Source organism: Panthera pardus, unplaced genomic scaffold (genome assembly GCF_024362965.1).
Source record: "Panthera pardus isolate Hobbes unplaced genomic scaffold, ASM2436296v1 HiC_scaffold_10, whole genome shotgun sequence".
Lineage (NCBI taxonomy): Eukaryota > Metazoa > Chordata > Mammalia > Carnivora > Felidae > Panthera > Panthera pardus.
Window position 1 is genome coordinate 66,111,615 of NW_026526655.1, and position 15,387 is coordinate 66,127,001.

Sequence of the window (15,387 nt, forward strand, 5' to 3'; positions counted from 1 at the left end):
GTTTGAAACAAAGTTTAGTGAGTTCTCCCCCATGTAATTCATAGCTTCCTCTGGTCTTTCTCTCATTTAGTGACATCATGATCTATCCTGTCTCTCAAGCTAAAGACTGATTCAGCCCTGACCTCTTTCTTTCTAGCCACAAGTTGATTACAGAAACCACAAGTTGATCAGAAACTCTGGGGATAAGGTGTACATCCTCCAGGGGATTCTAATGCACACTAGAAGCTGAGAACCATTGGTCTATAGGATAAAACCTGAAGTCCTTAACATAGCATTTAAAGCCCTTTGCATTTCAATCTCTTCTTTTCTAACAGTATCTCCTTTGATTCCTTTTCACTTTCTGACTTACTGAACTTACTACTTCTGGAATTTTTCAGGGATTTTATTCAAAGTAGTGACTTTGAACTTGACCTGTGAATTTATGCAATATTTTCTAATCAAATATTGCATTATTCAAGTAAAAACACAAACCTATACTAGAGTTGCAGTATAATACAATAACATAGACCAGAAGCTTTAGAGCCTGATAAACATGACTTCTAACTGGCCTACTGCTAACTCTCTGTGAGACCTTGAGCACATTTTTCAATCTTTTTTTTTCCACATTTTTCAATCTTAAATCTCAGATTCCTCATCTGTAAAATGGATACAACAATCACATCTGAATCATAGGGATATTGAGGACATTAAGTGAGATAACACAAATTAATTACCACAGTTCCTAACATCCTTCTTCTTTTTTTTTATTTTTAAAAATATTTTGTTGACAATCCTGTATAGTTCTGATAACACAGGGTTGATGCTGATGACTTGGTATCTATTATTCTCAGAATCAGTATTTTTTGTAGAAATCATTGACTTGTGTTCATTCTCTATGATTTTCTCAACCTGCTTCCTCTAGCACTCACGTGTGAAAAAAATGCCTGTCAAATAAAGAAATCTTCTAACTACAATGGTACATGAATATTCTTTAAATACAAGCTAAATTTCATTTTATGTGAGAAGCAAACAAGTATGACACCCAACTGGTAGAAATTTTGTGTTTGCTGAAATTAGTACCATACGCAAAACAGTTTCCTTTAAAGTGTTTCCTTTACAAAATTTAAGAATTTCATCAGGTGTTGCTTATTTCTCAATAAATTGATTAGCACCATTAAATATGTACAGATACAACCAAGATTTCCTCTATACTTTTTATTAATGACCCTAACTTAAAATTCTAGGATAACTAGAAAGAAGTTGGGTTTATCAAACAAATTGTGTCTTCAAATTAGAAAAGGGCTTTAGAAAAACTTAAACCCTCTGCAGAAAGCATTAATGCTAAGCTATTTCAGACTGTAGTTGCTATTTTACTGAGATTAAACTTTACAAAAAGTTTATTCTAGTCCTACAGAGCTCTAATGAGAATAGTTATGTGAGTCCTTTGAGATTATTCATAACTTCTGAATTGAGTCTAATGTATAAGAGGTATTATAGAAACACATTTTCAGATGAATTTTGACCTTAACAATTGAAAATTTACTGAGGGCCAAAGTTTCAGTTACACAGGTAAATATATTCTGAAGAGCTACAACAACAATGTGACTATAATTAACAATACTGTATTGTATACTTCAGATTTGCTAAGAGGATAGATCTTAAATGCTCTCATCACAGATGTAAAGAAGCAATTTGTAATCGTGTGAAAAGATGGGCTATGCTAATTAACTTTACTGTGATGATTATATTACAACGTATACTTAATATCAAATTATCAATTCATGTACCTCAAATATATACAGTTTTAAATTATCAGTTATACCTCAGTAAAGCTGGGAATGGGGGGTGAATAGGCAAAATCAACCTACAATGATAGAAGTCAGACCAGTAGTTCCTTCTAGAGGGTACAGACTGGGAAAGAACATGGGGGCGGGAGGGGTGCTTTCCTGGGTGCTTAAAATGTTATATCTTGACCTACATGGCTATTATATGAGTATATTAATCTATATATTTATAATTGGTATACTATACTAAATATATGTGCTACCTCAATAAAAAATTTAAATGGGGCACCCAGGTGGCTCAGTCCATTGAGCATCCAACTTTGGCTCAGGTCATGATCTCACGGTTCCTGAGTTTAAGACCCGCATTGGAATCGCTGCTGTCAGCTCAGAGCCTGCTTGAGATCCTCCGTTCTCCTCTCTCTCTGCTCCTCCCCCACCCATGATCTTTCTCTCAACAATAAACATTAAAAAAATTAAATAAATAATTTTTTTTAAAAAAAAGACAAGAAAGTTTATGAGGAAACACACATCTGTGAGTCACATCGCTCTGAGCAGCTAGAAACTTTTTATACTTGCTCAACCTGCTGAGCTAAGAAGCTCAGCCTGGTAAATCAAACAGGGCATCCAATTTGCTGAGCCTCTCACCATCTATCCACTTAATTATTCTTTCATCCAATCAGCAAATAATCATTAAACAACTTTGGTATTTCAGGCCCAGGGTGCTCACTGGAGAGAGATAGAGCAGTGAAAAAAACAATGTCCCTTGCCCAAACAAATATTTAGTAGTAAATATTTAGTAGGACAGATAAGTGATACATGGAAGAGGTCAGTGGTGGTTAGGAGTTTTTTTGTTTGGGGGACGGTGGGTGGAGAGCACTACTTTAACATGATGAAACCCAGTATAGAGTTTATGAAATGCATCACGAGAACAAATTAATGAAACCACCCAAAAGAAATAGCATTTACCCATGGGGACCCATTAAAATGTTTGAGAGGTTCTCTGTTATGTTTACATTTAGTTAATACTCCTTTTAAAAAAGAAGATGTGATAACATTGCCAACCAGCTAGGTTGGAAATCTCTTAGGATATGCCTTTGCATAAAAGCCAGACAGTCAGTCGAGCACTCCTGCCTCAAAATAAGAGTAAGAAACTCTCTGAGGTGTTATAAATCCTAAGGGCAATATTTATAAACTTTTGTCTCAGATAAAAATCTTACTTTTCTAATTAGAACGTATAGTCCCTTTTCTTGCCTAAATCTAAAATCCTAAGAATAATATTTCTCTTCAATTTTAAGACTGACAAAAGTAAATCTCAGATAGTAAAATCTTAAAAAGGAAACTTTCTTCTCTGGTAAATTATACTTGAGACAGATAGATTCTGTTCTGCACAAGATCTTTGTTTTTATTTTATGATAATTTATAAAGTCTAAAGCATTAAGTTAATATAAAAAAATACTACCATCCTAAATTTTTTCACTCCTCCTGTTTTCTTTTGCTCAGGAAGAGATTATCTGGGAGTCAATTTTTGGTCCTACCTTTTTACTATTCTCCCACATTATTTTATAAAATATTCTAGGGGCACCTGGGTGGCTCAGTTGGTTAAGCATCCAACTTCAGCTCAGGTCATGATCTCATGGTTCATGGGTTCAAGCCCCACGTTGGGCTCTGTGCTGACAGTTCAGAGCCTGGAGCCTGCTTGGGATTCTGTGTCTCCCTCTCTCTCTCCCCCTACTCACTCTCTCTCTCTCTCTCTCAAAAATAAATAAATATTAAAAACATGTTTATGAAGCCTCCAAAATATTCTAACTTTATTAAGTGCATTTGAGAGGTATGGTGCTTGTTTAAATACAATGAAGATAAATTCGTTCAGATCTGAGGTTATGTTAACTATAATTAATGTTGGATAAATGAAGGCACATGTATATTTCCTATTCATTCTGGGCTTTTTTTTTTTCATCCAATCTAATCCAATTTCCATCCAAGTTTTGTAAATTCTAGAATTTGCAGAGATATGATCTTTCAGATCATGACTAATGCTTGGATTATTTTAGAACTACATTTGGAGGGGAATTATGTCTTTTAAGTCAACTATACATGACATATTAAACCATGTAGAAGAATATGGTTAAGTACCGTGAGCAGAAATGAAGGGCATAACTGATAAGTTTTAGCCTTCTTGGAGCTTAAAAGTTTCCAGAGAGAAAGGACAGGAACACATAAAATGCACACAATCGCAAAATACAGAGACTTTTGAGAAACAAAACAAAACATAGCTTGCTACATTTTTATAGTGCTGGAAATTAAAGTGCCAGATATACCTCATATTACTTAGATCAATGAACTAATTTCATTTTAGAATCATAAAAGAAACCATAATAAGACATTGTCTAAACAGTACAGTTCAAGAGAATTCTAGTTTTGTTGTTTCAAGTCATACACTTTATGATTATCTGAGTTATTACTTGAGAGGCTCAGTATTTTTAATTAAATATATTGTTTTATAAAACAGGAAAATTTTTTTAATGGCTAACTTGCATACCTCTGAAACAAGTATCTAAAAAGTGCTCTCCCACCTTTTTACCTTCCCTCCAGTTGGAAGGAAAAACATTTTTTTCAGTGATTTTTTTTTTTATTGAAGTATAGTTGACACACAATGTTATGTTAGTTTCAGGTGTACAACATAGTGATTCATCCAATGTATACATTATGTTAATGCTCACCACAAGTATGGCTACCATCTGTCACCATACAGTGCTCTTCTATGTAGTATCGACTGTATTCCCTATGCTATACCTTTCATCCTGTGACTAATTCATTTCATAAGTGGAAGCCTGTACCTTCCACTCCTCTTCATACCTTTTGCCCATCCCCCCACTCCCTGCCCCTGGAAACCATCAATTTGTTCTCTATTTATGGGTGTGTTTCTGCTATATATGTTTGTTTATTCATTTGTTTTTTAGATTCTATATGTAAATGAAATCATATGGTATTTGTTTTTCTCTATTTCACTTAGCAGAATACTCTCTAGATCTATCCATATTGTCCTAAATGGCAAGATCTCATTCTTTTTTTATGGTTGGGTAATAACCCATGATATGTATATATACCATATCTTCTTTATCCATTTATCTGTCAACGGACGTGGCTATTTTAAATAATGCTGCAATAAACATAGGGGTGCATGTATCTTTTCAAATTTGTGTTTTTGTTTTCTTCGGGTAAGTACCCAATAGTGAAATGTTTGGATCATATAGTGTTTCTGTTTCTAACTTTTTGAAGAACTTCCATACTGTTTTCCGCAGTGGCTGCACTAATTTACATTCCCACCAGCAGGGCATGACGGTTGTAAAAGGAAAATTTTTAAGAGAGAAATGAATTGTAGTTCCTCTTTTTTCAGTTCTTCCTCTTTTTCAAAGTAATTGTGGGTTTTTTTTTAAATCAACTTCAATTTTTTATATTTAATTTTTAAAATTTCAGTCATTATCTTTCTGGGTCTCTCTTGGTCATGGTTCTGTCCAGAACCTTATTACTCCCTGACTTATTTACTGCCTTACTTATTTACTTATTTACTTATACATCTCTCCCACTTCCACTCTGTCTCCTTCTCCTTCAAGGTTTTCTCTTATTCCACCTATCCTAGTGGGGTACAGGTAAATGTTTCACCACTGTTCTCCAAGAAAAATAAAGTATGAATATGTACCTCAGTTTACTATGAATTTTATAGATATAAAGGATGTGTGGCACATGATTTACAAGTAATAATATAAATAATATTCCTATTGTACATTCCATATAGCTCATTGATTCTCACAGAATGCCTTTGTTAGATTTTAGTAAAATTTGGTATTTATAGATAATCAATGATTGCAATTGATGAACAAGTATAGTTTTAACCCGAAGGTTGGTTGGTATTTTCATTTATGTTAATCAGTAAGGTGAAAGTGAGACAAAGAAACTATATGCCAGAACTTCACTCATTCATCAATGATGTTTGCAAATCTCAGATAATAGAATTTGAATAACGAAAGAATATTTCCTCAATTTTTTGTGCTGTTCATAGTGTCATGGCTATGAATATGATACTCATTGTTTTATATATTTTACTAACATTCTTCCATTACTTTATTAAGTTTACTCTAGAAAACCAACAAGCCCTGGTTTATAGCATTTGATGACTTTTGTAGTGTAAAGATCCCCACCATGGCTTATTTCAAACTACTGATGTGACTTCACCAAATGTGGAGTTGGGAAGAGACGACAGTAGTCCAAATTTTCCATAATCCAGAGAGAATATACACATATACTCAAGAGCACAGATAAACTGAAATGATTAGAAAGTGATATGTTTTAAGTGTTTCTTATCCTTTCAAAAGTAAGTTATAATTTCGGGGTGCTTGGGTGGCTCAGTCGGTTAAGTGTCTGATATGGGCTCAGGTCATGATCTCGCAGTTTGTGGGTTTGAGCCCCATGTCAGGCTCTGTGTTAACAGCTCAGAGCCTCGAGCCTGCTTTGGATTCTGTGTCTCCCCCTCTTCCCTGCCCTCCCCCACTCACACTGTGTGTGTCTCTCTCTCAAAAATAAACATTAAAAACAAACAAATAAAAAAGGTAAGCTGTAGTTTTAAGTTCACATAATTTAATGCTTGAGGATTGCTGCATTTAACAACAGGCTCACAAAAATTCCTGACAATTGAACAATGAGTTATCAACAGCCTGGGTGAACTGGCTCCAGCATTCATTCAGCAATGGGTGAATGGGTGAATGGCTGGCTCCAGCATTCATCCAGCAATGGGTGAACACCATTGCATTCTGTTCCTTAATATTAACTGTTTTAAGATGTTCCAGACTTGGCCCTTTTTTCTCTCCTTATCCTAAAATATATTTTTTGTGTGACCTCAAAACTGTTCTTTCCTAGCCCAGACTTACCCCCTGAGCTACAGATTCAGACCTCCAGATATCTGCAGGATATTGGTATTTGGAAGTCCCACCAGCATCTCAAACTCAAACTCTGCCAAGTAGCTCCCACACTTTTGTTTTTCATTTCATTGCTGACCTTCACCCAGTTGTTCTGGGAGTCCTCCCTTTCTCTAACATCACATATCCAGTAAGTCTGTAAATCCATCTGACTTTACCTGCCAAACATGTCTTCAATCCGTTATTGCTCTAGAAACTAGAAGTTGCCATAACCTGCTCCTCTTGGTAAGGCTACTATGCCAGAATCCTAAATGGTTTTCTGGCTCTGAGTCCCTCTACACCTTCACTCTCCTTTTTCTTCTCTTCCAGATTATCCTCCATTCAACTGTTGATATCTATTTAAATTGCATCTGCCTATATCATTTTCTGCTTGCAACCTTCCACATACTCCTCATAGTCTCTAGGATATACACCAAACTCCTTCATGTGATAGAAAATGTTTTCCATAATCTGACCAATTTCTCTAACCTCATTTCTCATCCATGCCTCTTGTATACACTGTGCTTTCATCACCACTCTGAACTGCTTATATTCCTATGCATAACACATTTTGCTTCCTTGGCAGGGCATTCCACCCATACTCTTTTTGGCTAATACTTTGACTCAATTCAGGCTCCAGCTCTTCCTTCCACAAAGTTCCAACCACTCCTGAGCAAACAAGCCAGGTTAGGTAGACTTCTTCCATGCTACCAAATAACCCCTTTACATCTGTGGTTTCAGTTGCTTTATCCAGTTACAGTCATTTATTTCTATATTTATCTGCCTAATCAAAACCAAAAATAAATTCCCTGAGGAGAAGAAATTATATACACAGCTAAGTATACAAAAGATAATAAATGGTAAAAAAATTTTAAATTAAATGTTCCTCAACATGCCAAAGCAGCATGTTTTATATCTATGATTACAAAGACAGAGTTGTTTTTATTTTTTTAACATTTTTTAATGTTATTTTTTTGAAAGTGAGAGAGAATGCAAGTGGGGGAGGGGCAGACAGAGAGGGAGACACAGAATTCAAAGCAGGCCCCAGGCTCTGAGCTGTCAGCACAGAGCCTGACACGGGGCTCGAACCCACCAACCGTGAGATCATGACCTGAGCCAAAGTCAGACATTTAACTGCTGAGCCACCCACATGTCCCAAGTTACTTTTAACATAGAGTACTTGAAACAGTTTTACCTGAATATTCTAATGAAGATCTATTTCTTTTGAACATAATTTTAGAAACTTATACCAATTCTCTTAATATTATCTAGAATGGTGCTTGGCACAGTTTTTTGTTTTTTTTTTTAATAGAGTGGAAGTAGCAGAAATTGTAGATGAGATCCACATCAAGGAAAATTAGTTTGTCAGCAAAGAAGGTCCTGAAAAGCATTTTGTCCTCAGATTTAGTTTAATATTCATTCATTCAGAGTTCACCATGTATCAGCACAGTATGAGGACTGCAATAATGGAAGAAAAAAAAAAGTGGCCTAAACATCATGGAAGAGATTGACAAGAAATCAAGGAAGTACAGAAGACAAGAATACATTTTAAGTTAGAATCATTGACAAGTTATTTTTAATTGAATCTATTCAAGTTGAATCTATTTAAAGCTGCATTGTAAATGTTAGCAATTATTCTGTTGAGGGACATCACAGGGAAAGCTTCACATTAAATAGGGTATTTTAAGCATTTTATTTATTCTGAGTATCAAGATTTTACATGAATGTCTCTCTTGCCAGGTTGTGTGCAGAGATTCCCATGCTGCCAAGTTGACGTAGAGTCAGGGAAAGGAAAAATCTGGTGGAACATCAGGAAAACCTGCTACAGAATAGTTGAACACAGTTGGTTTGAAAGCTTTATTGTTCTCATGATCCTGCTCAGCAGTGGCGCTCTGGTAAGTGATATGACACCTAAAGCAATCTCTTGAGTAAGTCAGTATTTTTAATAAATGAGTTGGAGGATAAAAATAACATGGAAAGTTGTTTTGCCTAAAAATGAAGCCCTATAATTAGTGCTAGGACAAAAATTTAGCTTAGTTCAGTAAATATTTGCTGAGCACTACTACATGGCCGGCATTATTCTTGCTGTCTTGAATGCGAAGGTGGCTAAGATCCAGGTACTTTTCCCAAGAGAGCACTGGGGAGAGAGGCACAAGTGATTACAGCACTGGGATGTGTTTGTAAGTGAGGAATATACTTGATAAAGCTCTGTAGCAAGAGACGAACTATTGTCTGGTTGGAATTTAAGAAAGATAGTTGATGTTGTGCGAGATCTAGGAAGATTAACAGGGATCCTCCAGAGAGACAGGGTGGGCTGAGGGGAACAAGTGTACAGGGATAAGGAAGCATAAAAAATCAGGAGGTATTCAGCACATTAAAAGTTGCCAACCTGTAGAAAGTGATGTTGGAGGAAGAACAAACACAGGAAAGAGAGTGGTAACCACAGGTACTGTGACAAAGACAGTCAGTGTCAGCTTATGAAGATCTTGAAACACAAGCTGTAATATTAGGGTGAGAAAGACCACATTCTCATTCTTGCACATATACCAAGCACTTTCTATGAGAGTTGAAAGTACTTTCTAGGAGAGTTTCGCACTCCCTGAGCCTTTTCTTACTTATTTGGCTTTCCTGCTGACACGACCAGAGATGAACCATTAGAAATCCAGTTCCAGCTAGAGATACCACTGGAAATTCCACTATACTGAAGACACAATACTCAAGAAAGTTGTAAATTGCCTCATAGATAGTCTTCATGAATTTTGGATTTTACTCTACTTATAAGAAGTTAACCTGTTGCTGTTTCATGGATGCTGGTAGAAGATAGGAGACTTCCAAGTCAGAGACAAAGAATTTTATTACTCATGATTTTGGAAGCAACATGAACTTCAACATGTTTATGTTGGTTCCACTAATCCCCAAGTCTCATGAGGGCATGGCAGGGGGGTAAATGACTGGTGCACACACAGTGGTTTAGCATCACAGCTGAAGAGCCCTAAATTTAGGGAACCCTGTCCTTTTATAGCAAGCAGTATGCAACCTTGCTTTTCGTCCCAGACAGGGACACTGTCTCTATTCCTCAAGGTTGCTTGTTGCAAAAACAACCCTGAGAAATAGCCAGAGTGAAGCCAGTCAGGGCCTTGCATTCTTGGCCTATCCAACAAGGACATGCAGGGATGCACGGGCCCACAGTGGATGACTTCTCCTGAAACAGAAAATGAATGTTAAAAAATGCCTCTCTTCTTATCTGGTGGAATGCAAGTAGGAATCTAATTCCTAATACCTAATGAAGTTTATTCCGTGCTGAGTCACACATGAGACTGAGACTGTTAGAAAGGAGAGAAAAAAAAAAATTAAAGAAAAGTTTAGAGTAATCCTTGATTCAAAATGTCCAAAGGAAGATGACATTTTTGGCAAGAGGCTCTTTCAAAACTGAAATTCAAGTGAATTATATGAAGAAGAAAAGAGAAAGGTAGTTTAAGAAACTGCTGTTTTTACTCAGGGAGTTTGCCAGTTGAGCTAGATTTTTAAAATACCTGTCTGTAAAATAAATGAAAGGTAACAATTCAAATTCAGTACATATTTATTATGCTTCAAGATATTTATATAGGTTTTTTCACTTAATATTTAAACAATCCTGTGAGATTATGATTATTTTGCTTATTTTACCAATGAGGAAGCAGGGAAGAGAGTTTAAAAAGTTAGTTAATGTCCTAAAGCTAGTAAACAACAGACTCATACCTGAGGTCTAAAATCAAAGCTACTATATCTTTTCACTGATTTGTGGTCCCTCAAAAGGGAGAGTACACACCACATAAAAACAAATGAATAGTAACTGAAATGAGTAACAGTAAAACCTACACCCCACATTGGTGGAGCTCATATAATGATGTCCTTGCCTCCTTGCTCCCGCAGTCACATAACTAGTCCTGGAAGCTAGCTAGGAACCCTGCAGACTGAATCCAGTTTCCAGCTCTGGGACTAGTCAGAGCAAGGTGTATTCAGGCACAGTGTTTGGCTCTCAGCATTAAGACTTGCTACTGGTCCTGCTTTCCACCTCAGTTCCAGGAATATCACTCTCGTTCTTTCCTTAAAGCCCCTTCCTTAAACTTTGCATTTCAAGGGGCACCTGAGTGGCTCAGTAGATTGAGTGTCCAACTCTTGATCTTGGTTCAGGTCATGATCTCATGGTTCGTGGGTTCAAGCCCCACATTGGGCTCCATGCACTGACAATACAGAGACTGTGTGGGGTTCTCTCTCTCTCCCTCTCTCTGCTCCTCCCCATGCTCTCTCTCAAAATAAATAAACTTAAAAAAAAATAACTTTGCATCTCAAGTACTGAAGCATTGCCATAGTTTATCTCAGTAGCTTGCCTGATTCCTCTACAACCTGGAGAAGGGAGGCCCCAAAACCCTGAAGGCTGGAAGTTTCTTCTTGTACTTCAGTGCCACTGACTTTCAGAACTTCTGCTAGGTGCTAGAATCTCTTTTATCATCTTGGTAGGTCTGCCCATTGTCTGTGTCCCAACTTCTCTGCCTTCTTCAATACTGATACCAACAGTTTGCAATAAGTGCCAAGGATCATTTTGAAAGTATTGATAGAAGGACTTATAATAATAAGAAGAAACTGGACAAGCCCATGGCTATGGGTGGGTAGTATAATGTCAACCACTATAAGGGTACGGGTCCTTTGACTTTCATGTTCTTCCACAAAGTGAATATTGCTTAAACAAGAAAGAGAATACTGGGGTGCCCAGGTGGCTCACTTAGTTGAGCATCCAACTCTTGATTTTAGCTCAAGTCATGATTCCAGGGTCATGGGATTGAGCCCTGTGTCGAGCTCCACACTGAGTGTGGAGCCTGTTCAAGATTCTCTGTCTCTCCTCACCTCTGCCTCTCTTCCCAGTTCATGAGAGAGAGAGAGAGAGAGAGAGAGAGAGAGAGAGAGAAAGAGAGAAGGAAAATCCTAATGCTCTATACCTGTTTAGGTCAGCAGTCATTTTCAGTGTCCTCACTGAGCTGAATTTGTTAAGTGTATTCAAATTATTTCCCAAGGGACTTGTGACTATGGCCATAGAATCATCATCTGTCACTTACTAAAAGTTCTAGAAGAGTGTTAAAAGGTGCTGCATTCATGGAATGAATGCAAATAGTGATTTGTAGAGCTTAAGCTTTAAATGAATGATAAAATATTGTGCAAGATTCAAAGAAAAATCCTCTGTGTTCTGCAGCCCTGTTAAGATACTGCATTCATTCATTCATTGAGCAAACTTTTCCTTGTCTCCTACTGTGTTCTTGACACAGTGCTAGGCACTGGGAGTGAACACACATATAAGAACTGGAGGAGAGTCTCCAAATCCTACTACTGGTGGTGTGAAAGAGAGTGCAGGGTGAGAAAAATATATATGACAAGCTGATCTGGGAATCATGTCTTAAGTTATTAGGATTTATCCCATTTGGAGAGAGATAAAGGGGAGTCAGATAAAGTGGAAATTGCTGCAAGTATGAGAGATCATGGTTCTTTTTAGAGGATTATAAAAGTTATTCTTTGCATCCTTTCCCTTAATGTCTGGTGCCCAGCAGTGCATACTGGTAAGTAGTCTAAAACTAAGTGTTATATAGTCGCTGTAAACCAGAAGAAAGTCAGCTAGCCCATAACAGTATTATCTTTCAGTGGTTTCTTCACCAGAACTTTATTTCCTGTGTTTGTTATGAATCATAAGCTTTAAGTTGGATATGAATTGAAATTTGACTATTATTTTCACAGGCTTTTGAAGATATATATATTGAAAAGAAAAAGACCATTAAGATTATCCTCGAGTATGCTGACAAGATATTCACTTACATCTTCATTCTGGAAATGCTTCTAAAATGGGTAGCATATGGTTATAAAACGTATTTCACCAATGCCTGGTGTTGGCTGGATTTCTTAATTGTTGATGTAGGTACTTTGACTAAATTTCAAAAGAGGCTGTATTCTTATAAATAAGTGTTCTGAAGAACCTTCATTAATGTTGTTTGTTATCATATTTTAATTTTGGTTAGCTTCTTGTACTTTCAGACTATACATTTATGGGCTTTTTTGAAATACTAATATAGCCAGTAGAAATATCTCTGTAAGGAGTATTAAAAGAGAAGTTCTTCAACGAATGCAAATTATTTTCTGTGCCATTCTAACATTTATAATTTACTTTGCATGTGTTTTCTGCAGTAAGAGAAAATGTGATTTTATATACACGTATGTATACATAATTCAAATATCATTCCTGTTGGGAATGAGAACAAAATGAAACACTAGGAGGTGGGTGTGGGAATGGAAGAGGGTAGAGGCATAGATTAAAAAGATAAAATATTGATTTTTTTTTTTTACAATATAAAATTAGAAAATAAAAGACAATAAGGGATGTATCAAGCTGATGTGTTAGCTGAAAGTTATGTAAAAGTGGTGACACAAAAGCTGTATAACTCTGTGTTAGGGAAATGGAGAGGCATGCATTTCAAAATATTTATCTCTTCCACAATGAAAGGGAAAACCAAAATGAGTCACACTCTTGTCCCCACCTGAAACATCCAACCTACCCTTAATCTCTGGAGTGGCAATGGAACAGAAAAATACGCATTGACAATGTCAAGTAATAAATTCAGAGAACCGTTCAACACTTGAATGATGGAAAATATATAAACAAGGTTAAGTTTACAAATTATTTTTAACAAAGCAAAAATATTTTTTTGGGAATCTTGTTGAAATAAGAAAGAGATCCTAAAATAGCTGTGAGATTAAGGCATCTCAAATAGAAATGGTGCAACATCCAATTTATTCTTGTTTAGTGTTCTCTATTTTATTTTATATTTTAATAATATAATTTAATAATATATCACATATAATAATTATGTTATTATATTTTATATTATTTTAAAAGGCTTTTTTAAGTTTTGACCTCAATATCCAAATCTAATTTTTCTCAGAATGATTTATGTTCTTCCATCTATTACTAATTTCCCTAGATTTTCCAAAATCTAGTCTTTGTGGCTAGGGAAAGGACATCTTATAATAAGTTATAATTTTTAGGGAGTTGTTTTCCATCTGATGTCTGGAATTAGAGGGCAACATGCAAATATTTATAATGTTAACAAGTGCTCTAACATTTAACCACCAGTTTGCATCATTAAACTTTTCAGCAAAGAAAAATATAGCATCATTCATAGATATCAAAATTACAAGTAAGAATGACTATAAATAGCAAAATCTGACTACAAAATTAAAACAAAACTCATCATTTCTACTCAAAAGTTTAATTTCTCAATTGTTATCCAAAGCTTAGTAAGTTCTTTTTAACAGGTCAAAATATAAAATATTAAAAACAATAATTAACATTTGCTTTCTATATAGGTGATATGCAAAAACAATTTTTTTATTGAGATATAGCTATACATTACACCTCTTATGTTATCTTAGGCTTTCTCTGTGAGATCTGATCTCTAATTTTTGATACTTTATGTTAGTGATTTCATATTGTTTGATTTTTTTTAATTTACCTTTATATATATGTTACCTAGTTACTAGATAGAAAAATAAATGGTAAGAAAAATGCTTTTGTAACATAATAGATTTAAAGAAAGGCTAAACAAAATAAGAAGAAATGATAGAAAGAATGTAGGCTTTTTCTTTTCTTTTCTCTTAACCATTAAATATGATTGGGTCTTTTATGGGTTATTATAAAATATTTAAGGTATTTAAAAACCTTTAAAAACATTATCACAAACATAGTTACTTTCATCACTCAGCCTGTGAAATAGAAGTTTACAAGTATGTATTTTAAGTTTACAAGAATGTATTTTAAGAAAGAGAGGGGCACCTGGGTGACTCAGTCTGTTAAGCATCCAGCTTCAGCTCAGGTCATGATCTCAAGACCTGTGAGTTCGAACCCCACATCGTGCTCTGTGCTGACAGCTCAGAGCCTGGAGCCTGCTTTGGATGCTGTGTCTGCCTCTCTCTCTGCCCCTCCTCTGCTCATGCTCTGTCTCTCAAAAATCAATAGACATTAAAAAAATTGTAATAAACATTTGAAAATTTTTTTCCTGATTAAAAGGGAATACTTGTTGTCCTGATTAAAAAGTACATTTTCTTAAGTGTATTTAAGTGGAAAATAATAGACCTGAATGACTTGGGTGAATTTCAAATGATATGAGGGACAGACAATTAGTTCTGCTGGATATATAATATAAAGGACTTAAAAATAAACAATGTTACACTGAGACATTTGGAAGGCAGCTATGCTCACTACTGTACCACCAAACCTGCACAACATTGAGGCTTTTGGAAGTAACCGTATGAGAAAGAACAAAAGTCTTCAACGCATTTTGATTCAGAAATCAGTTTACTTGTCTCTGATAGCAGGAGCAGTGAACTTGTAAGCGCTGAATTTTTCTACTCTGTCAATAGTTAAATATAAGAACAATGACTCTCAGGTGTTCCTAGTCTTCCCTGGAAAACTTGAATCTTTTAGTCATTACTTCATTCATAATGAAAAGCTACATTCTGGACATTGTTCTTAGACATTACTTCCTGCTACACGCAGTGTAACAACAAATGAATATTTTAAATGGAAGGCACTCAGAGACTTCATGCATTTACAGATCCAGATGTAAGGTCATTGAGGAGCTCATTGCTCTATT

At 35.7% G+C, this 15,387-nt stretch overlaps 1 protein-coding gene and 1 long non-coding RNA gene across 7 annotated transcripts in view; one reads left to right on the plus strand and one right to left on the minus strand.

Moving 5' to 3' along the window:
* SCN9A (sodium voltage-gated channel alpha subunit 9) overlaps positions 1-15,387 on the plus strand; it is a 166,829-nt gene that overhangs the window by 129,393 nt on the left and 22,049 nt on the right. The window contains exons 19-20 of the mRNA XM_019458336.2: positions 8,456-8,610; positions 12,479-12,652. Coding sequence (XP_019313881.2) covers positions 8,456-8,610; positions 12,479-12,652 — 329 coding nt within the window. The remainder of the gene's footprint in view (positions 1-8,455; positions 8,611-12,478; positions 12,653-15,387) is intronic.
* LOC109272374 (uncharacterized) overlaps positions 1-15,387 on the minus strand; it is a 117,519-nt gene that overhangs the window by 34,740 nt on the left and 67,392 nt on the right. The gene's annotated exons all lie outside the window — the stretch shown is intronic.